The sequence below is a fragment of the Lepisosteus oculatus genome, chromosome 26, assembly GCF_040954835.1.
Source record: "Lepisosteus oculatus isolate fLepOcu1 chromosome 26, fLepOcu1.hap2, whole genome shotgun sequence".
In the NCBI taxonomy this organism is placed as follows: Eukaryota; Metazoa; Chordata; class Actinopteri; order Semionotiformes; family Lepisosteidae; genus Lepisosteus; species Lepisosteus oculatus.
The window spans coordinates 4,692,493-4,719,076 of NC_090721.1; the positions used below are offsets into that span (position 1 = coordinate 4,692,493).

The 26,584-nt window shown below is 45.3% G+C and overlaps 1 protein-coding gene across 1 annotated transcript in view; it reads right to left on the reverse strand.

The window, feature by feature from the left end:
* Window positions 1–26,584, reverse strand: part of med13a (mediator complex subunit 13a) — a 66,705-nt gene that overhangs the window by 18,463 nt on the left and 21,658 nt on the right. The window contains exons 3-9 of the mRNA XM_015367314.2: window positions 25,840–26,008; window positions 10,451–10,596; window positions 6,016–6,213; window positions 5,372–5,566; window positions 4,931–5,093; window positions 4,223–4,333; window positions 1,084–1,788 (exon numbers count right to left, since the gene is read on the reverse strand). Coding sequence (XP_015222800.2) covers window positions 1,084–1,788; window positions 4,223–4,333; window positions 4,931–5,093; window positions 5,372–5,566; window positions 6,016–6,213; window positions 10,451–10,596; window positions 25,840–26,008 — 1,687 coding nt within the window. The remainder of the gene's footprint in view (window positions 1–1,083; window positions 1,789–4,222; window positions 4,334–4,930; window positions 5,094–5,371; window positions 5,567–6,015; window positions 6,214–10,450; window positions 10,597–25,839; window positions 26,009–26,584) is intronic.

Here is a 26,584-nt window from a genome sequence, read left to right on the forward strand (position 1 = left end):
AGGTAGCATACATCCTGGATGGGATACCGGCCCATCTCAGAAATAATGAACGGTGCTTTCCAAAAAATGTAAATGTTCTTCACACGACAGCCTGAGATGCCCCACTGTTTTGGCCAAACACCCTCAAAGAGTCTCGGGGATCAATGCGGACACGGGTTTTTCCTGTTTCTGTGAGGTGTACCCCAACGAGGAGGCTGTATGGACACCAGGAAGAAATTCCCTGCAAGCCGCACTCTGGGATTCACGTTCAAAGGAAATGCAGGGCAGCCCTTCCGAGGATTAAAGGGCTTTCAAAATGCCAGCCAAAGGATTAGCGCATATTAGAACAGCCCAGTTAGGTCCTGGAAAAACTACATAACCCTTCAGTAATTCCAATCGGAAGAATCGAAGATTTTTCCGAAGCACCTGGGCTGCCACCATTTTCCAAAACAACCAAATTACCTGGATTTCAATCGCCAGCTTGTTGAAACGCCGCTACAACATGCTGGGATACACTTTAGAACAAGGTGCCATGCGTGCTAAGCACTCCCCAGAATACAGCGAACAACAAACTGTACCCCACAGCCTTCTCTCTGGGGTGCTCTCTCTTGAAATCAGGGGCTGGACTCCAGGGGCTGAAACCTTGTCTTAAGTTACTCAGTGCCACTCATGGGGTATACTCATGTTTAATCTGCACTGATGAGTCTGATTAACAATATGGAAACAGTAGTAACAGGGCGAAACCTCTACATCCATTCCTGAAGCCGCAGGAATAAAACAACTGACCTTGTTAAATCACATCAGTGAAATTTGGACAACCATGGTCACTCATGTTTTGCCTGTCCGCACACCACTACCCATGGTGACTGCAGAATTAGGAGCGGCATGACATTTTAATATTTAACAAGACTACAAAACAATCCATCCCGGATCCAACAGAAACAAATCTGACAAATGAATAACTGCACCGCCTCTTTGCAGGCATCTGAGAACCATACTGCCCTGCTGCCCCTTGTGCTCCAGGTGCTGCTGAAGCTGCCGGCCGGGAGGGGAATGGGGGGTTGTGGGGGGGCTGGTCGAGCTGTGGAAGGGCAGTGTACTCACTCTGTGACCGACACGACGCTCTCCTGACTTCCTGTTCCTGGCAGGTCGTCCCGCAGTTTGTCTCCGGGTAGCTGGGGTGGCGCGAAATCCGAGTCCTTCTTCCTCGGCAGGATGAAGAACTTCCAGGGAGCGTGGGCATTATCCTCGTCGGGGCTGACAGCCGCCCCGACGTACACAGTGGGCTCCATCGCCTCGGAGTAGGCCGGGGGGAAGGGCTGGGCCAGGGGGTCAAGGCGGGGGTCCTCGGCAGGTTTCTGGGGGACCAGGCAGGGCTCGGGGGCGGGCTGGTAGAAGTGTTGGCTGTGCGGGGTGGCGGGGTTCTTCAGGGGCTCGCCCCCTTCCTCGCCCCGCTCGCAGGGGTGGGGGCTCAGCGGTGGGGGAGGGGGCGAGCCGGCGATCTCGGGGGGGCCGTGGAGCTGGGGGGTCTTGGCGGCGGCGACCACGTCGGCGGGCCGCAGGCCGGAGAAGCGGCCCGGCCCGTCCTGCGCCCTCATGCCCAGCCGCTGGCCGGTGGCGTCGGGCTCCATGGACACGTCCTCGCAGACAGAGGTGCGGTGGTGGAAGGGGGTGAGAGGCCTCTTCTGCTGCTTCTCGCCCTTCTCGGGTTTCTCCACCGCCTTGTGCTTGGGGGGAGGCTGGGGGGGCTGGCCAGCTGCCTGCGGCTGTCCTGGGGTACTGCCAGCTCTCTGCTTCAAGTTTTTATGCCTGAGGGAAACAAAGACATGAATTTTTCTTACACTCCCCATCTCAAAAGCATTATTCTTCTCTAGAAACTTTCCCCTTGTCAGGCGCCGTATGGCAACACTAACAGTCCAAGAACTGGTCATACTGCGGCCATTGGAAACTGCTGCTCCTGTGGGCAGGTCTCAGTCAGTGTGTGGTGCTGTGTTGGGAAATTTCACTGATCCAGCAGCCTGTTTTCCTTTGTCAACTGCACCAACTTTTTTCTCCCAAGTTCTGTGGGAGAGTGCTTCAAATATTTTTGGGATACAGTGCAAAAAAACGCTGGTCATGTGTATGGCCTTTTGGCAATCTTCAGGAATGCAGATGTTAATCCTTTAATCATTGAGCCACACACCTAGACAACCTCAAACAGCTGAATCCTCATGATCTGCATTAGATGGACGATGTACCAATTGTGAAAAACGTTTACTGCTTATTTTAATATATTTATCACCCCTGGGTCTCCTGCTCATACAGTCCACAAATCTCTCCTTAAGCCCTGCAAAAAAGTCCTTGCCACTCTGTTTCTGGTCCTCTGTACAGTAATGTTCCAATGCCAAACTGATCCCAGAGTCCCATTATGGCTTTTAACCTGTACAGGAAGCCCACCCTACCAATGATATAAACCACACAGTAAGGTCTTTTCAAATTCCTTTATAAATCTCTAGAAAATAAAGGGCTGTTTCTTTGTTCACATTCATCTTCACTGTTGTGAAATTTCAATGCATTCCCTGCTGATTTAATAGAATCAAAGAATTAAATCGGCCCCTCACAGTTGCTCATAAGGCACCAGTGTAAAGCAGCAAAGACGGTGGGGTTCATGGAGTGAAAAAATGGCTTCATAATGACAAACCAATCTGCTAGCTAAGGCACGGATTTTATGGAAACTGTCTTTGCTGAAAAAAATCGGTATCAAGGGGCAAAATTCCAAATAATTCTTTATCCCTCTCCATTCATGATTCTGTTAAGATGTTGAAATAACCATGTAACACACATAGAAAGCAGCCGTTATGTCAAGAATCCATACATCTCGCTTATTATATTAGTCTCGAGGCAATTTTTTTAGTTGAGCAAATGTGTGTAAATCCTGATGCTCAGCCACAGTGTGTGAAAGGGTTACAAGCTAAGCTCCCCCTGCTTAGACGCAGAAGACTTTTGTCCTGCTAACTACTTCAGTGGATTAGGAAGCAATCAGCTGCCTATCTGTGGCAGAATGGGAGTGAGCAAATAGCTCTTTTACCAGGGTCCTACAAGGGGGAACAGCAGGTACAGTCACATGTGAGAGGCAGGCTTCAGCCTCTATTTTAATTGGAGGCTTTTGTAAAGGGATCCCTTTTCAATTTAACTATATAATTTGAGATCCCCGTTGACAATGAACAAAAGAGTTTGCCCCAGGGAAAAAGAGCACAGTTTTTACAAAACATGGACATAAAACTCTCGCACCTTTTTTTGAAGCAGAAGAGAAAATCATTTTTTTTCCCAAAACTAACTTGAGGATGCACATGCATAGAGTAAAGGTACTTTGTATGCATTAACTTATTTAATGTGGTATATCAAAGCCTGACTTTTGTTTTACTTCCCGATGTATGATTCTCAGTCTACACTCCAGTGACTAATACAATGTACATGACCGTCTGCTTTAAGAAACTGCTTTAATGCAAGTGTAACAGTGTAAGATGGGAGACAGTGAGGGCCTTTCCCAGGGCTAACCCTACAATGTCCCAATGAATCAAAAGACAGGGAGAATTATTTGAGCCATCCCCATTAAACAGCCAGTGTACTGCCCTATCTTCAGCTCATAGCTGTACCCAATATACATTCCCCTAACAAAGCTGTTGAGTATATGCCTGGAGAGGTTTAATGGCACAGCCCAGCTGGCAGATTGCCTGTGCACTGAATGTGGAACGCTTCCACATTCTCATGTCTCTCAAGTTGTCAGTCAGCAGCAACGCATGTCGCACACTCCAGAGCAACTGCACTCGATTCTGCATCGCGGCAGCGCAAATCTGCTGAGCCTGCTACAAAACATTCCAGTCTACACCACTGTTTGTCACCGCCGCCATTTTTCTTTCAGAAAGTTCCTCATTCCACAGTGCCTCACTCTCCCCAAGCTTCACCCACACCAGCCTGGCACAAATGGCACTTCTGAGAAACGAGGGGTACAACACACTAAATCGAGAAGACGTCGGCTCTAACCTGCTACTTTTGAGACGAGCGCCAAGCTGCATGCCACCATCGACACCACGTCGAAACAGCAATGATTCTCAAGAAAAGCTTCAAGTCGGCCAACTTCTCAACATGACTTTAAACACTAACTTATTTCTTTACTAAGGTTTACGGGACAACACACATGCACCACCTGTGCTTAATTCGATCATTTTCACATTTCACAAGGCTCCTCTGCTCTGAGTCATACCTTGAACAGTTGCAGTTTGACCTCTGTGTTGGGTCAACAAAATCCCAGGATCCAGCTTTGTCAGTCGATTCTTCTTCACAGGTACCATTTGTAGTGGCAGAGAATTTCCGCCTGAAACATAATGAAAATGATCAGTCCGGACGAATTACCATCTTTATCAATTACCAATTATTATCTTTACGATAGCCACCTGAAGCCATTAAGAGCAGACCACTGGGCTCCTTCAGGAACTGTGCTCAGTCAAAGCGCAGGGGATTCCCTCTGACGCAGATGTTATTGGTTTGAAACCGATCCACGTCAAGAGCCAGCTATGAATGCGATTTCCCAAATGGACACACAATTGGCACTGTGATGGGAATTAGTCAGCCACAGGTGTCTCAGTTCTGGGCAAAATGCAATTCCAGTAACTAGCAATGTTCCTGTACGTTTCAAGTCAATGAGAAGAGAACTGCTTCTCCAGCTGGTGCCAATTCTCCTGGTAAGGCATGGAGAGTTTGCACCATGTCAAAAGATGAATGTTTCTGTTGGGTGGACCCTCATTCCTGCCCATGCAGTAAAGGTGGTCTAGCCATGAGCACAGTTTCAAATAATGGGAGGAGATTTCAAACTTCTAAAAAAAAACTTTGAGGGAGGAATGTTTCCCCAAGAATTACATAATGGTGTCATGGAAACCACAGAGAATAAGAGGGCAGCGAGTCTGTAACGTACTTGTTCTGAGCTCGGTTGATATTGCACTCCTGCCACACCCTGTCCACCACCTGGCTGGCCAGCTTGCGTGGGATTTTGCCACCATGGTGACTGGTGCTGTCCGTGCTGAAGCCATCGGAAACGGAGGAAAACTTCACCCACTTCTGGGCTGACTGGGAATCCACTGCAAGATTAAAAAAAAACGTGTAAAAAATGGGAAATTGATACAGCAACAGCACCATCCATAGGGGTGCCCCTATCTCAGGCAACGTGTAGTATTTGAAGTAAACCTCCTGTGCAGAGAGAAGAGAAATCTGAGCTTCAATAAGAATTTTCAGGAAAAAACCTGTCTGACCAGTCTGCCTACTGGAGCATCACTTTTTTGTTACACTGTCGATAATGGTCAGCTACCTGGAAAGTAAACTCTATGACAGCTGGAACAGTTAGTGAAGAAAGGCCTACTTGTCTGGGCTTCCTCGGGAGAGGTGGGTGGAGTGAGGGTCACAGACGAGATTGCGGGGTCTCGTGTGGAAGCAGGCACTTGGTGGACACCCGAATAGACAGCTGTGCAGTGGGAGGACCCCACAGGGGTCACGGCAGGGATGTCTGACTGAGGAACCAACACCAGACAGGCAGGGTAGACCATTCTAACTCCAGCTGCAACAGAAGAAAATGTGGGTTTCAGCATCTTCAGCTCAAGCACAACTGCAGTCAAATAAATCAAATATTCTTTGCCCACTGACAGACAACCATGTATGAACAAGTTACAGAGATAAATCATTAAAATGGTCTTGGATACCTTTGCCTTCTTATTGCATTAGTGGTACTAAAACATACCGACCTCCCCTTAATGGCCCTCTATTAACATCTCTTAGATTAAAAACTGGTCCATCTCCTTGACCAACAGTAATCATCTGTGTAAAACATTTGTCAGGATTTAAAATGAACAGTTACAGAGAATGACTCAGGTAGGTTTTTAACAGTTGATCTATGCAAAAACATGCAGGGAAATGACAAAAATATGCTGCAAATCATACGTTCTGGGGATCATTACAAGCACAGGGAGACCTGCTGGCCACGTCGCCCACACCTAGCCCGTCTCTTACCCACGAGGACTTCCACCGCCGCCAGGGAGTCGTCCTCCCAGTCCATGTCATCCGGCTTGTCCTCGGAGCTCTCCTTGGAACTGGGGCTGATGGGGTAGAACTGCTTCCATTCCTCGATCAGCTTCTGAGTGGGGGGGTCCGACAGCTTGAACGACTGGCCAGTCAGGGTCCCATTCAAACCAAACGGACTCAGAATTACTGGAAACCAGAGCGACACACATAAAAAAACAAACAAACGTCAGCAGACACGAAGATAAGGCAACAGCCACTGCCACAGTTCAACCCCCCCCTAGCGGTGTCGCCCTCAGCTCTGGCCTCAATCAGCATACATTTCTTTGGTGGGCTTTGCAGGAGTGAAGTACAGTATGCAGATCTTACAAGACATTACAAAAAAAAGATGGGATGGCAGGAATTACCAAGACTTAAAATAGGACTGTCCAGATGAGAGCATACCAAAAGCTTTCTGAGATTTACGTTTTAGGAATGTGCTTCTAACTACCATTGACCTTTAAATTAAACAGCCTTCTGAAACACTTATAGAAAACAGTCTGATCACAGGAAATAACACTGCAGACCTCCGCAGAACACAGATCACTGCAGGGCATTCAAAAGGGATGTGATTAAAAAAAAATTAATCATAGGGATTGTTTTCCTCCGGCTCTGTAAGAGGCCTCCACACCTATCTGTCGCTGCTATTACAATGCTAAAAGCCCAATTCCTAGCCTATGTTATTGATCTATAACCCCTCGGTGGGCTGACCAAAAACGAACCTAGAAAATCAGCATTAGTCTTCATGGCTCTGTTTAACATGCTGTGTCTGTGCTTCCAGGCTAAGATTCATAAAAATAAGGAGAGAATCAAAGCACCATATTCTTCTTTCATTTTCCTCATTCCTAGGGGGTACGCCAGCCAAGAAAAGCGGAAAGCTCTGTCTGCCTGTAAATGATCCCTGTATTGTACGGTATTCCCTGTTAAAAGAATCCCCCAGGGATAAAGGAGTTACCGTGCACAAATCACCATCATCCTGACAAGACCCCAGACCTTAAGCCAGAAGAAAGTTAATTTTCTTATTGCTCATCTATTACCAGCTCAAGCACAATACACTGAGCATCCACCAGGATTATGTTGTCAGTTTTAAAATAGGGAGAAATAATTCACTTGGAATCTATGAAGTGTTTTTTTTTTAAATTGGATATCTGGTGTGGTAAAAATGAAGGGAATGCATTTGGGAGAGAAGCTACTGATCCTCTTGCTTTGATTCACAACACTACAACTACAGCTGGGGGCTGGGATCTCTAGAAACAGAAATAATAATATAGACACACAACTAAAGATGAATCTGTATCTGAGTGATCATATATATATATAGTGTATATAAAAGTACAGCCATGCTCATGTGCTATACTAAGTTTTAACTGGCCCAGTCATACAATGTGGTCGGTTGTTACAATTCTCACTGCAACCTCTCACTACAGAAACAGAAGATGAAAAAATGTCGAGCACAAAAACAAAGTGGAGAAGATACCTGAAGAAAGTTGTTTTTGTGCCTATCAGGGGCCCTTCAATTATCACAAAAAGGGACGACTTAAAACACAGCAACCCACTCATGCAGCTGTTTAGGTGTGGTATTGCCAGCTCTTCACCGCCTTCCTTTTTATTCTCAAGGCTTGTAAACTCCACTGTGTGGTCACAGGAAAGCAAAAGTGGAAAGGCTGCTCTGTGTTATTCACATGCTCAGAAAATGCTAAAAGTTTCTTCCTGCTAGGACAAATAATTCTTCGGGAAGATTTACCCAAGGTTTTTGAAAGGGGGATTAACTAAGCCCCAGCTACCTCAGGCTCAACAGACACAGCAGGACCGGACAGCAAACCTGAGCCGATCTCTACAGAGCAAGGGATGAGGGGAACAATGTGCCCAGCCATGCTGCTGCTGTTTACTTGTCAGAACCATTCAAGACCCCAGCGTGATGAGATCACTGCGGCTATAGACCACTAATAAAACAGGCTGGAGAACAGGCCCGTTTTCTTTTTCCTGCCTTCAGTTCTCAGCAAACGCCATTATAATCCTGTATGTTTCTACTTCTTTGTCACTAAAGCAAAGCACTCTCCTACATGCTAGGTCAAGGTCAGTTCTCTTAGGCAAACAAAGACAAGAAGTCAAAGGAGAAATTGTTAAATACACCATGCTGGCAACCTTCTCAAAGTACATTACCTTAACACATTCTAGATCTGTATTAAACCAATCATTTAAAAATGCTGAACATAATAAAACTGATGAACAGGAGAGTACCCCAGTATTCACCACCTGTGGGGTCTGTCATTTGCATTGCTAAGCACAGCTATGCCATAAGCAGACCACATTCCAATAAATGGTTGGCGCAATCACATTAACATTAATTAAAGGCAGGAATCATTTTATCTTGTGCAATTGCTTTTCAAAACACCAAGCCAGGCAACAATCAAATTCATGCAATGCAAATATGGAAATTCAGCTCTACACAGCATATCAAATACAAACGACAGGCTAAATGAGCTATGAGTTCATTACATCTGCACTGCGTTTTATGGGGTCATTTCCAGAAAAAAAGAGCTATATGCCTCATAACTTACACCACACAAGGCATACCAAAAATGGTCTTTACAATCATGAGACCAATTTTTTTTTCTTACTTGCTTTTAAGCCAGTCATCCCTAGGGCACAGAAACAGACCTTCCTGGTATTTACTGTATTTATCTGATAGGGTTGCTGCGTGAACATTTTAACATAATGGTTATAGTTGGTGCTCTAATGTGCTATTTTTAGGCTGATTTTTTAAAAGCTCTGTAAAAAAAAAAAGATTTAGGAAAAGCATAACCCACACGCAACTGTCTTATCTACACTAGCATTCACATCTTTAAACAGGAATATTTTTCACTTTTTTCATACAGAGAAGGATGTGATGACATTCAAGCAATGTGATCTAATTTACTGCTCTGTGATTTTCCTTGCTGATCTTTTTTAGATACATCTGGAAGCAAAGCCAAGAAACAACTGCCAAAAAGCACACCTGCACGCATAATATCGTTCTGACCACTTTATATACTGTGACCGTGCACTGTATGTAACCATGAACATGTGCCATAGATACTTCTTTAATCCGTTGTGGGATGTCTGCCTTTCAGCCAATAGATTTTACTGATCTGCAAAACAGACAGTCCTACTCTGGTCTTAAAGGTTTATAACATTAACCTAAATAGCCATTAAAAATCAAGTCATTACTAGCCATTTAACTCGGGTCTCAGCCTCCAGTCCCAGCAACACATCGATACACTGCTTCATACTAAAAAACAGCTTAGACAAACTATTTACATGCATAGCATTGCCCTGCACAGTTTCATGAGACCTATTCGCGCAGTATTTATCGAGGGCTGGCAACACGCACGATCTGAGCAGGAAAACATTTGAAGTGGAATACAATCACCGATAAGCAACAATAAAGGGGAAGGATAATGGCATCATTCGCCCTGCAGGAAAAATACATTTTGCAGAGAAATGAGATCCGTTACTGGGCTATTTATCTACAGCTGGAAACCAAAAAAAACAATTGCATCTATAAAGTGCCAACCCCCTAAACTAGAACACAAACAGTGAAAAGTAATAAGCCAGAATATTGCTGGAAAAGGTCCTAAGAGCTTCCACCCCAAATACTCATATAGGAATTCTGATGCAGGAAAGTTTGGTGTGAGTCACACAAATGCATCCCTGCAGAGATGTGACTTGGCTATGCGGCTTTCTTAAGAAAGGGGCACAGTGCGAACCATACTAGAGTGGATCACAATCACAGCAGCCTAGTTTAGAATGAAACAGAGTGGGAAGAAAAAAAACACAGCTTGAGACGTTTCTATAACCACTTGTTTTCCTAAAGCAAAATTACAAAGTCATTACATTGCATTTCAGACATTCATCTAAAATTATGGGTATCTACATGCATTTAATTTGTTGCATAATTTATTCTCTCTGTCTGGTTGTTTTAACTACTTCTGACTGCTGTAGAAAAAGGCAGATTTATAAAAGGCAGATTTATAAAACGCTTTGTTAGAGTACTATGCACTGAAAACCCTGCAACATCCAAAGCCCTTAGCTCTCACTTTTCTTGTATTCATCTGCAAAGGAATTTTTTCAGTACCACAATGCAGACACATTCCTGTGCCCATCTGAGTTTCAGGGGTCGAGTATTTTGTTTTTGTAGAAGAAAGAAAACACTTGTGTTTTCAGCATGGAATAAACCCATTACTTGTTACATTATACATTATATATACACACATTAAAAAGCATGAAGTAGGACAAATGGGGAACGGACAGCTTTTTCCATACTGCTGCCTTCTGGTACGGTTATTAACTCCAAGACGAACTGCCACATGAGTTATCCGGCTTGTCTTGGCGCCAGCTGACTGACCTTGGAAGGGGCTGTTGGACTGCTGCGCCAGGGTGAGGTGGCCCTCGCTGAGGTGGTAGATGGGCTGGTGCTGATTGATCTCCACACTGGTGCACACGTTGCTGTCTCCGTGCAGAAAGAAAGTGAAGGCGCAGGACAGGTGTTCGCTGTGGAGGAAACACACAAACAGGCAGGGTCAACCTCTACATTCAGGATGCAGCAATTCCTTTTGTCCCAGCCTCAAAAACTAAAACAAAACGCACACCAAGACAAAACAGACACAGAAAAACACAGCGGCAAGCGATCAGTCATCAGGGCATGCAAATCCCCCAGGGTTACAGTGTTGTTATAACTTCCTCTCTCAAGCAAAGGGGCTCAGCAGTGAGGATCTCAAAAAATTCCACAAAAAAAACTAGGAGAAGCACGGAAATAAAAAACCACATATAAAACAAACTGAGGTGCAGGAGGGGATTTGAATAAATCTTTGTAAACCATGATCAGAATACAAGACTACAAGTCCACTTTATAAACAAGTCCTCAGCTCCAGCCTCGTTAATGCTCTGTCGAGAGCGCTAATTGGAAAGAGAATACTGATTCATCTGAAGCGTTCAGTGTCCACAGCAGACACAGCCATGGCCAGCAGGAGAAGCACAGAAAACAGCACTCCTGCTCTGCAACAGCTTTGAGGTGAATATTTATCTATAGTTGCAGTACAGAGTATTAAGCCAGAGAATAAAATTCAGGCAAGTGTCGGCGTTCCTCTGTGTTACTGTTTACGTTTTTGCATGGCAAGCTGAGTCCATCGTAACAAAGTTCTCACCTTTCCCTAAAATCAACCATACGTTAAACAAATATACAGAAAGAAAATACCATAAAGATGTAGAATTTAATTACAGAACAGATTCAGCTAAGCATGTAGCTCGTCTATGAATAGCAAAGGTCAGTGTTTAGCAGACGTCCACAAGCGCCTCGCTCGTACCCAGACTCCTGCGTGAGATACACTGTTAGAAACTGCGCCTCTATCCAAAGATGTCGCACACAGAGCTGCAGAAACACCCCTGCCTACACCGTAGAGTCACTCTATCACTTCAAATGACAGAACTCTCACTGCTCTCAACGGCAGGCGTATATAGAGGCGTATAGAGCAGGAACTCTACCTAGACTAAAAAAAAAAGGCCGAATCATTCCTGGGAGCATTCCCTTGGTGTGCCGTCTGGCTCAAAGTTAGTAGGAATGAGGTAAGCTTTGAAAAACTGACCAGGATACTCGAAGGAAAGGGGGCTGCAGTCTGGAGGAAATCTGATCTTTTTCGGAAGTTTTCCAAAACCACACGTCCGTTATAAATTAAATGTGCTCACAGGCCATTTGAAAGCTTTACCTATATTTGGCTTACAATATCTGAGCCCTACGGTAGCTAATGCACATTCTGCGGTTTTATATAGCCCAACTCTTTAAAAAAAAAATTACTCCAACTTAATACTAAGAAGAAGCCGCACAAACACAAGAAAAGCAAGAGCAAAATAATGGTAGCAAACCAGTCTCTGCAGCAGGACAGGTACATGTCACTGTGGAATAGTCTCTTTGAATGATCTGACACTGAAACTGAAGATAAGGACAAACAAAACAACTGCATTGGTTGGAAAGCAAACGTGAAGTGTTTAGACAGCAGTGCCCATACTCTGCTTTCATTCCTACAAGGCAAAACTAGCTGTAAGGCAGCTCATTGAGAAGAACTGCCTTCTTGGAAAACCTCCTTCCAGGGAATGCAGAGCTTGTTAAAGCCACTGTAAGCTGGAGGCTGTTTGTCAAAGCCGACTGCCTTGAGTACGTTTTCTTCCAGAGCTCGGAAGCCAATCAGCCCTGCATTGAGAGTGCGCAGACATTGCTCCTGGTTTTGAGTTTAACATTAAGGTCAGACAGAACAAGTTACAAACCAAAGCAGGTAACTTGTGGGGAAACTCCAGAACGTAAACACAACATATCAAACACATCAAAAGACGGAATATTAACAGTAATCTTTTCTGTTATGGATTCTCTGGCCACCTCTTTAGTGTGTGTGTGGGGGGGGGGTCTTTGTTTTCCTTTTAAGAGAATGTCAACAAGTTTTGTTGGCACATGACCAGCTTAAAACTGTAAACCCCCCTCCTTACACACACAAGTCCCCCAAGGACAAAAGATCTGCACAGCTCAAACAGCAGATGTAAACTCAATTCTGTAAACAAGTGTTTTTGGCAGCTGACAGACTCATAGAAAATTCTTCAAAACCAAGTCCAGGATCAGAGTTCAACGGAGCCAAAATTTTTGAGGTTTCTCTGCTAAAATGACCACTTCATGAGACTCTGGGGAAAAAAGGGAATGCTTTATGATTACGATAATGAATGGCTAAGGTAAAAAGAGAGAGAGGAGTTTTTGCCATATGTACATGTACACTGGGATTCTTATTTGTGCCGTTTTCTCAGGACATGCAAAGTACAATAGACATCTGCAGAGTTTGTGTAAAAACTACACCTTTCAATTACAATCACAAAATACTAGCATGAAAGTTGTATTTTACCGATTAAAAATGATACCCCCTCTGTAAGCGAGGGGAAACACTACACAACAGAACCTCACACAGTAGGCAAGAACACACTGTAGCAACAGGCCCCGATATCAATAACTCAAACATGACTTTGCAGAGGAATGTGGCCTCTTGCTCCACAGAAGAAGGATCAGGAAGATTTCAACAGCCAGCCGAAGCATGTAGGACAGTTCTTTCAGACACTTCCTTCTGTCGGAGCCTAAGGTTCGTTAGTTTGACGCTGTATATGCCCTCAGGATGGGGATACCTTGAGAAGGTTCCGAACAAAAACGATAGAACAGGAGAGGCAAATGAGTCCCATTTGGAACCACACCAAAGGCACCTCCACCACACAGATGATCCAACCTGCTAATGGACTGAGAACACCCCAGACATCAACTTGAGGTCACTCTATAGACCAAACGGAGTCTTCAAAGTCTGCAAAGAATTTGCAAAACAAAATGCCAATTTCTATCCCAGTCTTAAGATTTTATACTCCACAATAAATTGATGCCAAGGTTAAAGCAAAGCTTTAAAAGAAAAGCAATTCTCTTATGCTAATACAGAAACAGCCAAAAAACCTAGAGTACAATCAGTCCTACGCATTTAGATGTGTTACACAGCAGAGCAGACAGTTCATTACAAGTGACATCAGGTGATGGCTCAGTCACCAACTGCCCTTCTTGACATGGCCTCTGAACAGCTGGGAAGCACATTTTTAAAAGCGTAATCGAGCTGTCGTATGCACCGAGGGCTTGCTTCCACTGTAAAGAGCACCGGCAAGTAGAACAGGATATTCTATGAACTTATACCCCAGTTACGAATTCCTTTTGTTCACTTGTAAGAAAAGCCAAACAAAAAAAGAAAGGTTTTCAATGATCTCTGCAGGCAGCAGCATATTAAAAAAATGCCAGTTGAAGGAGATTAGTGGAGGAGGAATCCCCAAGCGAGTCTGTGCAGAATTCGGTTTTTCTCCTCATTGCCTGTGAAATGCAAATAAGCAAAACGCGACTCTGCTGGAAAGCTCAACGTCAGGCAATCTGGAATGCAACCTGTGACACCAGCATGTCCTCATGGCCTCCGACTATGCATTGTTCTTTAAGCACCTGCAGACTTCCCAGAAGCAAAGAGGAAAAGAAGGCCCTTAAACCCGACGAGACGAGCTTTCGTTCCGGAGCTGTCCTGCAAGCTGGCACTGGGGTGCTGCCCTCTGTCTCTCACAGAGGGGAAAGGACGTCACCCTTGAGGGGCGCAGACAACCAGAGCCCGTGCTGTTCAAGCTCTGTGCCGGACTGCGAACAGGGACCCCTCGTGACTGAAAACAGCGAAAGGCCACCAGGAGGACAAGCCTTCAAATCTCGGAGACGCAGCTCGCGTGGCAAAAGGATCAAAGCAGACGCAGAACAGCACGTTTCACTGCAGCGGGGGCATTCGTCCTTTAACACCCTGGCGCTCGGCTGCACTCCTCAGCGCGTGTGCGCCGCCGCAGTCTCCCTCTTCCTGCCTCCCCCGCTGAACCGTGCGGTCTGCTCCAATGAATCGGCCCGAGCTCTCCACTTCCGCCCCGGCAGGGCCGGACCGCTGCGCGTGTGGCCAGAGAGCTGCTGGGAGAGGAGGCCGCTTGACAGGCCAGAACGAGCCAGATGCACGGGGACTAGATAAAAGGGGAAGTCTTTCTCTGTAAACATTCACAAGCCTTCTGAACTGTTCCTGTGAACCGCCGGAGCACACGCGCTGAGCTTGCACAACCTGCTCCCTCGAGAGTTGAGAGAGTGGATCACCGCCACTTCCAGAGCACCGTAAGACACCTCTTCCGGGCCGACACACAACAACATACACCTGAACTGAGCTCTGCCCACAGCAGGAACGCCAATTTGACTGACAGGGTTGACACCCTAAATCCTTTTTTTTTTAAATCTAGTTTTATTCTCAAGGTTAAAATTCAGCATGTCTGGCTCTGCACCAAAGAAACTGTAGTGCTGTGATATTTCATACATTGTGTAAAGAATTCCTTATTTTTATAGGTTTTTAATCATCTGCAACTGCTTGATGAAATGCCAACAGCACTTTTTTTTTCATGAAATAAAGCTATAAACTTTCAGATTATAAAAGTGGTACGAACATTTTATTATTGCTACAAATTATTCATGTATATTGTATTGGGCCTTTCAAAACCCTGAACTTTAAAATCTTTATTTCCAAGCGCTGCCTGAAGCATTTATTGCTCTCAGGGTTACAGTTCTGTTGGCAGACTTAAAACAGCCTTAGTTTTCCTGAACAGCAGCCCTAATAACAGACAGAGAAACAATGGGACAAAAACCAAAAGCATTTGCAAAGCATTGCATCTGCCAATACATTTTGGTGATCCGATCAAAGATTTACAATAACCAATACATAAACCCACCAATACAATTTTTCTTGCACAGAAACCCCTATCGATTGCTGTGTAACTTGCCAGCTTTTGTTACCAGAACCTCATTTGCAGCCATACTGCAGAGACAAACCTCAAATGCAAAACGCTTCTGCTATCAACAAAAAAATGAAGCTTAATCTAAACCACTGAAAGGCAGCTCCTAGTCGCTAAAAACTGCAGCACAATGAGCTTCACCTCTTTTCCAGACTGCGGAGGGCCTTTAGTGTTGAAAACTGCACATGGTTTCAAGCTCAAACAAACTAGCAGGCTTTCTGTTCTTTGGAACAAGCCGGATGATTAAGTGCGGTGTCTGAACAGAGTGTTCTCTGGTCACAGGAACGGTACTGTGACGGGCTGATTCCACACCCCTGCCATCAGATGCCTCATCCAGTCTATGAACAATAACCACACAGGGGTGGTCACGTTCAGAAAAGGCTTCAGTTCTGAAAAGACACTGCCCATGCCCCTTTTATTCCCAGTTATCTTAACTCTTTTAATAGGTTGTTACAAAAGCAGCTAATTTGAAACTACAAGAGTTCTTATGGAAAAAAAAAAAGATACCAAGAGGAATTTTCCCAGAAAGAGCTTCCAACTGATTCCAGTGGCACAGACATGACTGACTACTAGGAACAGAGAGCAGTGCTGAAGTACGTGCTCTAGCAGAACCCTGAGCTCCAACAGATCCCAGAGACGCAAGAATTCTCAGAAGATGGGACATTTCTTCAAGAGAGATCATAACAGCCCAGTGCAGAAGCGCACAACAACCACATCAGACTGCTCATAATACCCTCAGGGCTGCGTCAAAACTGACCACGCAGTCAGACACTTCACTGTTAATTCTGTCCATATACCACGAGTGTAAAAAAACTAAAGCCATTTATTCCATTTCTTTTATTTTGACAGAGAAACAGCCCATAATAAACCGTTTGAATCTGCATAAGCCAGCACAGATATTCCCCTAGCCACGCACAGAGTTGTGAATACAATTGAAGCACGCCAAGTACTGTCCCATACTGTAGCGTCAGGTGCCTCCAAAGAAAGGAAGATCAGCCGAGCCCCACCTGCTTCTCCTCACTGGTACTGGACAGTGCCCCTCACATCCCACAGGAGCAGGCAAATCTCATACAATCACTTGGCATGGGTTGTCAAGTGTATGTTAACAGCGCCCACACAAGGCGCAGTTAATAAAAAAACTACTTTGCAGATTATTGTAAAAGAGGGAAACATGCAGGGTGGGGAAAAAAGGAATGTATTCCTCAGATTCTTAATGCGCTCAACCAGCTGAAACCATGAAGAATGTGCCCAGTTCACCGCTACACACCCAAATAAAACGAGTTTCTCGGAAAGGAGCTCAAGACACCCATTAACACACCACTCACATGAATCATCACTTGGAATGATGTGCTATAATGGCAAGAGGTTAATTCTCAATCCAGACAAATTCACATAACTGATTACAAAAATTAATAATGCGTTGTAGCAAGGACTGCGGGCAATTTGACTCCATTTTGCCACCTCCCCCCCCACAGATACTTAACTTGGATCACAAACCGGACAGGAATGCCCAAGACCAGGGGCTGAGAAGCAGGACTTATACAGCAGGCAAGAACAGTGAGCCAACACTAAACCAATCTGCATCATAACGGATTGTCACGGGAGAAACAAGCAAATAAGCTTCCAAATCCTTAAATAAACCTTGATTTCTTAGAATGGTTGGGGGGAAAAAAACTACCAAACCATGTAAAACTACCCAAATGCATGCATTTTAGTCTGAAACATGCTGTGCAGAGAACAGATTTGTCAAGTCAGACAAATACATCCGCCTCGCGTACTGAAAACTCAAAAACACCTCTTGGTAGTTAGTGTTGCTCTCCCAGTGCCAATAGCAATTTGCCTGAAAAAAACCACGCTGCACCAGACTGCACAGGACAAGACAAGGGATTTCAGCTTACGAGTGTAATTTTTAAAGCATCTTTACATTCAGATACCTGCTTGAGGTGCCCGACCTCCCATCCCTCTGCCATATACCTACGCAGTCACGTCACTAGAAATGAAATCTCCCGAGTGAGCTGTGTGAATCCGAGCTGGCCGGAACGAGCAGCTCCAGTGACGAATGCTACTTTAATTAGCTCAGCAAACTGCAAGAGGCCCAGGATTTCCCAGCTCCACTTGCCAGGGGTCTCTCCCTTAAGCAAAGGCATGCCGATGCAGTGATGTCACTTCCATGCCCTGTCCCAGCCTGCAGTGTAAATAGCACGGGGCCCACACCAGCGGCAGGGCTGTCGGCCCCCGCCCCAGTCAGAACACCAGCCCTGGAACATACTGCCGCAAAGGGCCAGGGCACAAGCAGGACAGACACAACCTGCGCTGAAGCCTTCAAGCGGCATGTACTGCGGAGAGAAAGACCATCACCCTGTGAATATGCTAAACCACGAAAGACACAAAGCATGATGTTATGTGGGGACACTATCTGATTAACTACAAACAACGTACTAGAATAGTACACTGCCATTTTGAAAACACCCAGAAACAAAAGCCTTCAGAATAACACCCAGGACCCTAAACTATTTCAATCCATGGATTCAGAGTCCCAGAAAAACTCCTGGAGACCGTAGATGCACAGCATCGCAAAGAATCCGACAAACCTCAGTGCTTCACTTAGGCGAAGAATTTGGGGTTTGACGCTTCTTGGAAAACTGCAGTTCTCTTTTCCACATTTTACACACTATGCTGTTGAGACATATGGGATGCAAAGACTCCTTATTTCCTCAAGTTCAAAACAAAAGCCAACTGGGCAGAAATGAGGTAGTATTCTAAATACCCCCCCGAGAACAAAAAAGATCATCCAACACTCTTAAATCCTCCAATTCTACAGAACTGGGTCCTGCAGTTCTTAACCCGATCTGAACTCTCGCAAGGCAATGTGCCGTAGCAGTAAGCACAATAACGGAGATGTTTCCTACAGAAGTCCAAGATTCTGTACCAAGAATGACTGTTTTGCACTGTGACTGTCAGTGAATGTTTCTCTACTGTCCACAAGCATTCACGAGATCCGGTGTGAATCAAACCCTGAGGAAATGACTGCTCTTGCAGTTGTGGGTTTAGTTCCTTTTCCCCATGAAATGTAGACACCATCCCTCCTCCCCGAAGAGCTATATGCTATTAAAGTGTCTTTTTTTCATTTTCTGATAACACAGGGAAATGCTCTTAGACCCCAGTTTGCAATAACGATCTCTGCATGAAGGGAAATTGCCATTCCAGATGCTTCTCACTGGCGTTTCAATTTCGTGTTTCAATTAAATATAATCCACAAAAAACAGAATGGAAGAAGGGAGCAATAGAGGAATGTCAAGTAAATGTTCCAAATGGCACTTCCAGGGGACACCCCTAATGCAACATCTGTACCTCCCACTCAGAACCAGAGAAGAAAACCGGCAATTGTATAACAAAGATACACCATTGATTGGTAACTACAGGCAGAATCGGCTGTTACCTGCAGAGACCAACACCTATAACAGGGAGGAATAAGCACAGCAAGGGCTGCCATCAGATTGGCTTCAGGAGAAAAGGCAGTTCCCCCTCTGGACCGGTCTGCTCGGAGCAGTGATCACCTGTGCTGGGCTGCACCGGGGTGAGGACAGGCGGGAGCTTCCCCAGACTGCTGCTGCAGACCGAGCCGGCAACGAGGCACTCTCCACTCCGGCGCGCTCCGGCCACCATTCACCAGATCAGGTTTCCCCTGAACAAAACTGAACTCGCACTTCCACAGCAGGCACAGTTTTCACAAACGGCGTATGAGTCCCCACTTGCCCCTTCCCTAAAAATGTGCCAGATCTCAATCCCGCTCAGACCCAAAAAACTGACCCCTTTTTTTACAGCCTCAGCTGAAGGCGACCGAGCTCCGACACCGAGATGGCAATGCGTTAAAGGGATTTCAAAAATACGGAACATGTTGTGGAATACTTTCCACGGCCTGTTCGCTCTAATTTAGTCAAACTACAAACATTCCTGTCTGGCGCTCACACCACAGTTATGTAAGCTTGCACAAAAAAAACACAAGGTCCCAGGGAAAACAGGGGTGGTGTTCGGCTGGGGTCAAGCTCTCCTCAGTCCCAAGCTCTTCCCACACGGAGGCTCGGGCCCCGCACTCTGACCGCTCGGTTACAGGTGCCGTGAACAGGAGCAGCCCGGCACCCGGCAGTGATGAATTAGCAACGACAATCCCTGCGGGCCCTGCAGTCTGAGCTGTGGCCTGGAGGTTAAATGAAACTTACCAGCCCGGCATGAAAAGAATGCCTTGACGTTATTCCGAGAGGGGAGGGGAGCCGAAGAAAACGCTCCAGTGTCTGGGCTCCGGGAGCGCTTCCTTTATGCAGCTGGGGTGGTGCGGAGGCCTTAATTGCTCACAGACTGGGAAAGGGAGAGGGAGGGAGGGGGAGCAGACCCTGACTTTCTAATCTGAAGTGCTAAATTTATCCCCCGCTGGTCTCTCTAGCAACACGACATTCCAAAGAGACGGTCACGTGAGCCGAGACGCGCGGCCCCTGCTGTTTATCCCGTCCTGTCCTACTTACAGCCCGAGCTCGGATTTCTCCCCGGCCGCGCGGGGACAGGGAGCTCGGAGGCAGCCGGGTGTGGGACGGCCCCCCGGGGTTCCCCCAGAAGATCGAAACAGGCCGGGCTTTACCCGAGCGCTCACCCTGCGGGCTGGGACGCCTGGCAGCTTTCCTCAACGTTTTGGGATCTCGGCATACAGAAACGACAGAGGTGTTAATGTGAAGACGCAGGACTGTTCCCAAAAATGCACCCATCTCTCAGGCCTTCAGATATATCCGGGCATCCGAGCAGAGAGGAAGAATCCCCATTTCTCCTTCAGTGACAAGGTGTATGCAAGTCTTTTTTGTTCCAGCCCCATTGTCTTAACAGCAACGTTCTCCTGAAGACAAGATCGGAGCAGCCTGTAATCCTGTACATGCTTTATAAAAGCTCTGAAATGAAAACCTATACCGTTCCAGCTTTATTATAACATACAATCTAAATACCATCCCCAAGTTGAAAGAACAACTACAAGCTGCAAAGCTGAAGGGCAGAACCAAAATGCCAGCAGGAAAAGGGAGCGTGGTTGAAGTGGCCGTTTACACAGTTACATGCTTTAGCACAACCCTCACAGTCAAGCCATTAACCCAAGCCACTCTACAGAATGTGCATTGTGGAAGAATCAAAGAAAAAACCACATGCCACTCATTAAATGGCATTACTCGTGTTTACCTAGTCTTTCATGCAGAACAAGAGTTTTGCATTGACTTCTGAGACTTCAATAGTGTGACTTTGGCCATTATTCAACGAGTTTCAAGGAATGAGACGGTGGAATTTTGGACTGAACTGTAAGAAACACCAGTAAAAATGCAAGCTGGAATCTAAGTCCTAGTGCATTAAAAAAAACGTGTGATTTCTGTATCAAAATACCAGGTCAGATAGCGCCAGATTTGCTTTTGGCACACTAACAACATGTAAATCAGGAGGAAACAAATGGCATACTGGCCTGTTTTTGTTGAAGCAGCATATTTTGCATACTTATACATGGCTAATATCCATATTGATTTCCCAGCGGTTCATCACAAGCAAAGACGCCACAAAGCAAAATGAGACGTGCAGATAGATGGCAGGAAGCACTCTACACTAAAAACAAAGGTCACAGACGAGAATCAAGATATCTAAGAAGGGAAATGAAGAAATGGTGCAAGAAAGTCTAAGAAAATATCTAGGCTGCATCAGAAATTACTGATGCAATTCTCTCATTTCAACCCCGTCAATGGAATGGTCTGCCAATCGACAGGCCAGCCCGTAACCACAGACCGGCTCGAGCCAAGAACAGTGTGGAAGCAAGCCAGAACCTGACAGAAGCAGGAACCACAGTATCAATCATTTTAGAGGCTCATCTCTTCATGGTAAGCAGCACCTCAAAGTGGTTACAAAATCACGTTAATGCAGGGCGAAGCAAAGAAAGCAGAAGCATTCAAGTTTCTAAGTTTAAAAATTATGCAAAGCTCACAGGACTCGGTTCACAGCGCTGAACGTTTTGAACTGCTTATAAAAACTGAAAAGGGGGTAAGAATATCAAAGAGCAATAAAGACCCAACACTCCAACAGCATGCAGAAAAAGTAACTCTTAGCCTTTATAGAAGCATAGAATGGTAAATGTGCATTTGAAATTCTCATGCTTTTACATAATCTCACCATGCATTTAGGTTTTGCTTTGCTATGGTTTAGCAGTTTTTTTTTTAACCCCGCTAGTGTTGCCTTGCTATGCTTCACCAGTGCTCCTACTGGTGAAATGTCACTGCACTTGGCTGCACTTGCACAATGGTACACTACATCACTTCGTATTTGGGTGGTCCCCAGTGACATCCCAAGTTAAGGACCACAGGTATCCTTCAGGGCATATCAGCAGTATCATTATCCACTAGCACAGCTGCAACCAGGAGAATGGAAGAGGCCTTGTGTGCCTATTAGCACAGGTTGCCCGTGAAGCAGCAAGGCTGGCATCTCTAGCAGAGCAAGTCTCTAAAGTCTCCACTGTTATAAATCCACTTTCCTCGAACGCTGCTCGTTAACTGCTTTAAGTGTCTTTCCAACAAGTCTCTTTACACTACACCCTTTGTTGACAAATCAGCAGCTTTGCAGCGGTTCTGCAGCACAGGTTTTGTGCTTCTTGTTTTAGGAAGTCCTGGCACGTGTTAAAAAAACACAACAGCAAAAAAACTGGGACGTGCACTTCTATAATCAAACAAGAACCAGCTGCTTTTGAAATCCCCGGCTGTCACCTCAGCATGTATGAGCCGTGTAAGACGTGCAAAATTCGAGTCAGAACTATTAACATTCTTCAGTTTATAGGGTTTGAAATGTGACAAGTAAACACAACCTTTTCCCCTGTAAATAAGTCTCTATATCACCGTTTCCAAGTTTCTTTTAAATTTACCATTGGCAGATGCACATTTTTTCCCAATGACAGAAGAGCCTACATACATCACAGAACATTTTGAATAAACTTGGCTGGAAAATGGGGTCAAAGTGATTTCTCTTATCGCATATGACAGTTGCCATAATGCTGATGAAACCTGATCAGCAACCGCCCCTGTTGGAATGCTCTCTACTGGAATCTGTATCAGCTGAGCTTTAACAGATTGTTGCTTAAAAAGCCAGCTTATAATAAAGCTTAGAAAACCCTTTTAAGCCTGGGAATGAGGTTAGCAGACTTCTGAGATATGTAGTACCTGCTAACGGTCTCTCACCTCTCAGGCATGGCACCGAGATAAAAAAAAAGCACCGACGCAATTTAATTCAGTGGGGAAAACGGGTTGGTTGTAGTTGTTGATTCTGAACCCCGAACTAAAACAAAAACTAAAAACGCATGCGACCATCTGGTAATTAACAGGCTTGTGTCCATTTTAAGGGATACCTGTTGGGAGTCACATTTTAAAGGAAGAATGTGTAATTGAGTGTTTAAAAAGAGGAAATGGCTAGTAAAACTCCATTAGCTTTGTGTCCTAGTTCTAGAAACACGTTTTCATGATCTAACCTGCCCGTGCAAGTCTAAGTTTGTGTCCCGCAATCAGCACTTTTTCCATTCTGTGTGCTGTAATGCCATTCGGCTGCGTACAGAAGAGTGCCGTGCATTCACACCATGATGTAACATGCGTGATGTATGATGAATGATGCGTGCTGTAAACCTGTTTGCTCACTCTCCCCCAGGACACACCTTTAAATACAGTGGCAGATCTCTGGAGACGATTCCACCGAGAAAACCCCACTGACTCAGCAGTGAAAACGCGCTGCACGGAGTAGCCAACCGCAGCACTGGGCCGATTCAAGACCTGCACAGCAGGTGGACCAGGGGAAACCCTTCTTCCCAACCTTTGCGTTTGGCAGCTTTAAAAAACAGATGTATAATCCTGCAGCCAAAAAGTTTGTTGTATATAAAACTGGAAATACATCTTAAGCATAGCGGTAACAAAATGAAGTTATGGTCAATCTGTCCTTAATAAAGATGTAAAGCATGCGCAGATGTATTCTGCACAATTTTAAAAGATGGCTAAATGATTCAAAAGCCTTTTCCTTTTCAAACAAACACCGGAAATTCAATGTTTTGGGTCCCATTAACACCTCATTAAACTTTATTGCACGTTTTTGGTGATTAGGACATGAAAATGAAGCTTAACTTCAACTTGTATGACCCTGGGAGGTCAGAGGCAGCATCAGCATACAGTATTCTCTCATCATGAAGTGCCATCAGACCGGCAATTCTGATCCTGCTTCTTGGTCTAGCGGGAGCCAGGCCTGAGGCTGCTCTGGACTGACCACTCAGACAGTGGGTGGGATGGGCCACACAGCTCCCACTAGCTTGTAACCTTCAGGTTTTCAAGACTACAATCCTCAAAATGTACTGGTCTCTAGAACAGGGCAGGGCGCAAAGTATCACTGGTGGCAAAGGCCCTTGCTCAACTGACAGCACTACATAGGCTCATACAGTCCCTGCTACTGTGCCAGCGTTATAGAAAGTCTCCCACAGACCTTGTTACAGTCAATTTTTAAGGCATTTTTCGTCTGTCACTAAATGATTTTTGCCTGTGAAGCAGCACAACAGTGAAAACACAGTCTCTCAGCGTTAGCCTTCACACCCATTCAATTTCTTGTCCTGTGAGAAAATGACTCATCATAAGAAATTGTTACTGTTCTTTTCACAGTGAACATCTATGCAATGTCAAAAAAAAAACACAAAAGGAGTGACTGAAACGTAATACTGTGCTAAGGTGTTAGCAATTTCTTCCCTGTCAGAACCATGCCAAATCAAGAGCATTCCAAGGTCTAAAGTCTAAAACAGTGACGTGTTCAGGGAATGAAAGCTCACTTCAAATATTAGGCAGACAAAATTCATCCCGGACAACGCTAACAAGAACAGGATTTCCAGTGATGTACAGCTTAGGCCTGACAGCAAGGCCTGCAACAGCCTTTAAATGACAATCACTGCTTACACACTGGAAGAATAAATCACATTTAGGAAGTAAAAAATAGTTCAGAAACAGTACAGTGCCTTCTTATGAACGACTTGAAGTCATGTTTGATTAGGTGATCCTGAGTCCGTTTTGAATTAATGCAAAGTGAAGGTGGATTTCACCCTGTCTCTCCGCCTCAAAGAACAGAACTAGTGGTTATCAGGCCATGCTTCCACTGCTTGGCCAGGTTCTAGACCACCGATGGTTAAAATCCTAAACTTATTAAAAACAGCAATGTGTATTGCTGGCCTCGTGTAGAACAAGCTGAAAAACGTCTCCCAGATTTCACCTCTTTCCATTTCTCCCTTACAGAGCTCCACACCATATCCCTCACCCTGGCTTCTGCTTACAGAGCTATAAACAGCACCAGCCTGGGTCACAACCCTTTAAAAAAACAATATGTGGGTTTTCCAACAATACATTACAAATGCACAATTCTGGCTAGGTCATTCAACAACAGGGCTTAAGACAGCAGCCCTTAGTTCTCCTTTACCTCAGTCTCAGCTCCCTGTCACGCGCACAGACAGTAAATCCTGCCTACAAGATAGGTGACCTCTTAGTAATAAATTTGCAAAATAAAATGGCAAGGGTTGAGGGGCACTGAAAATTCAGTAATTTATAAATTAGAAAACAGGATTGGTCCCCAAGCCAGAAAAATAATTTCTCTCAATAAGTCTACTTTTGAAGGACATACCTACACAGTGATAACTTGCTACAGAGCAACCATCAATGAAAACAAGGACTTCTGCAGCCTGCATGGTGGATTACAATGTAGCGTATCAGTAGCCAACTTTCTGTTTTGTGCAAAAATAATATTCACAAAATGATCAGCTACAGCTGATTACACCCTTGTAATTTCAGAATTTGTTAAACACGACCACCTACAGTTCTGTACCACCTACAGTTGCTGCATGACAACTACAAATATTCCAGTTTACAGAACACTGCTGTCCATGTCTGCCGCAAGCTAAAATGTCAACGTGCGTAGCATGGCTAGAGCTGGAATTTAAAACAAGAAGGCCGATGTAATTTTAACGACCCCTGCGCCGCGTGGATCAAGCGGATATTAAACTGTGAACTCCTCACAGCCAGGCCTTAGTCTGGAAAAGATATCTCCTAAATCCCGTCTCCTCCACATCAAAGCAAGACTGACACCGAAAACAAACGTGCAGTCTTAGTTCAGACGGCATTAACAACAACAACAAAAACTCAGAAGGACAAAGCGAAAAGGCAGCTAACCTTAATCCCCCAGATGAAATCACAACTTTAAGGACCAGTGATGAACTCAGTGGCTTGTTTGTTGGCGGGAGAGATCAGAGTGGGTGAGGGCCCCGATCTGATCGCCGTGTCTCCCGCGGGTGAAGTGCCCGTCCGGCAGCCTTACCTTTTGTTGATGGGCTTCTCGTCCTTCTCGTAGGGCTTGACGAACCACTTGCCGATGCGCACGAAGCTGCGGTTCATCAGGCAGCGCTCCAGCAGGTTGTGGATGGCCTTGAAGAGCAGCGTGCGGCACTCGTAGGACAGCCCGCTCTCCCACGCCCCTTCCTCCTCCCCTGCAAGAGACACAGGCTGTATATCACCGTGGCAGGACAGGCAGGCTGGGCGCATCTCAACTGGGCTCCCCGGGAGGCGCTTGGCTTGGCACAGGGAGCACGTATTTCCCAATAACACCGGCAGGTACTGAGAATGTTTCTCTCACTCTGCAGGAGAGGCAAGTCCGTTCATTTCTTCCCAGGAATTCCTCAGCACCAATCCTCTGCACCTATCCTTAAGCATTACACTTCATTCACTACAGCCATAAAATAACACTCCAGTAATTTAGCAGCCAATTATCTATGACAACCCACTGAAAAGGTGTGGAAACAGTGCCGATACAATTTCTATGTGGAAGTCTGGGCCAAGTGCCTTTGAAATTAATGTATGCATGTTGCTCACGTGTGAAAATACAGCAAAGTGTGTCCAAAGGGCTACAATACAAAAACATTTCTATTAAAGGTCAGAACCTTGCACTGAAGTGAACAGTATCAGGGCAGGAACCCACCGATATTTTTCATTGTTCACGAAATTCCTACAAGAGCAAACAGCATCGTAACCCCTTCGATCTGCACATTAAACAAAAGCAACACTGC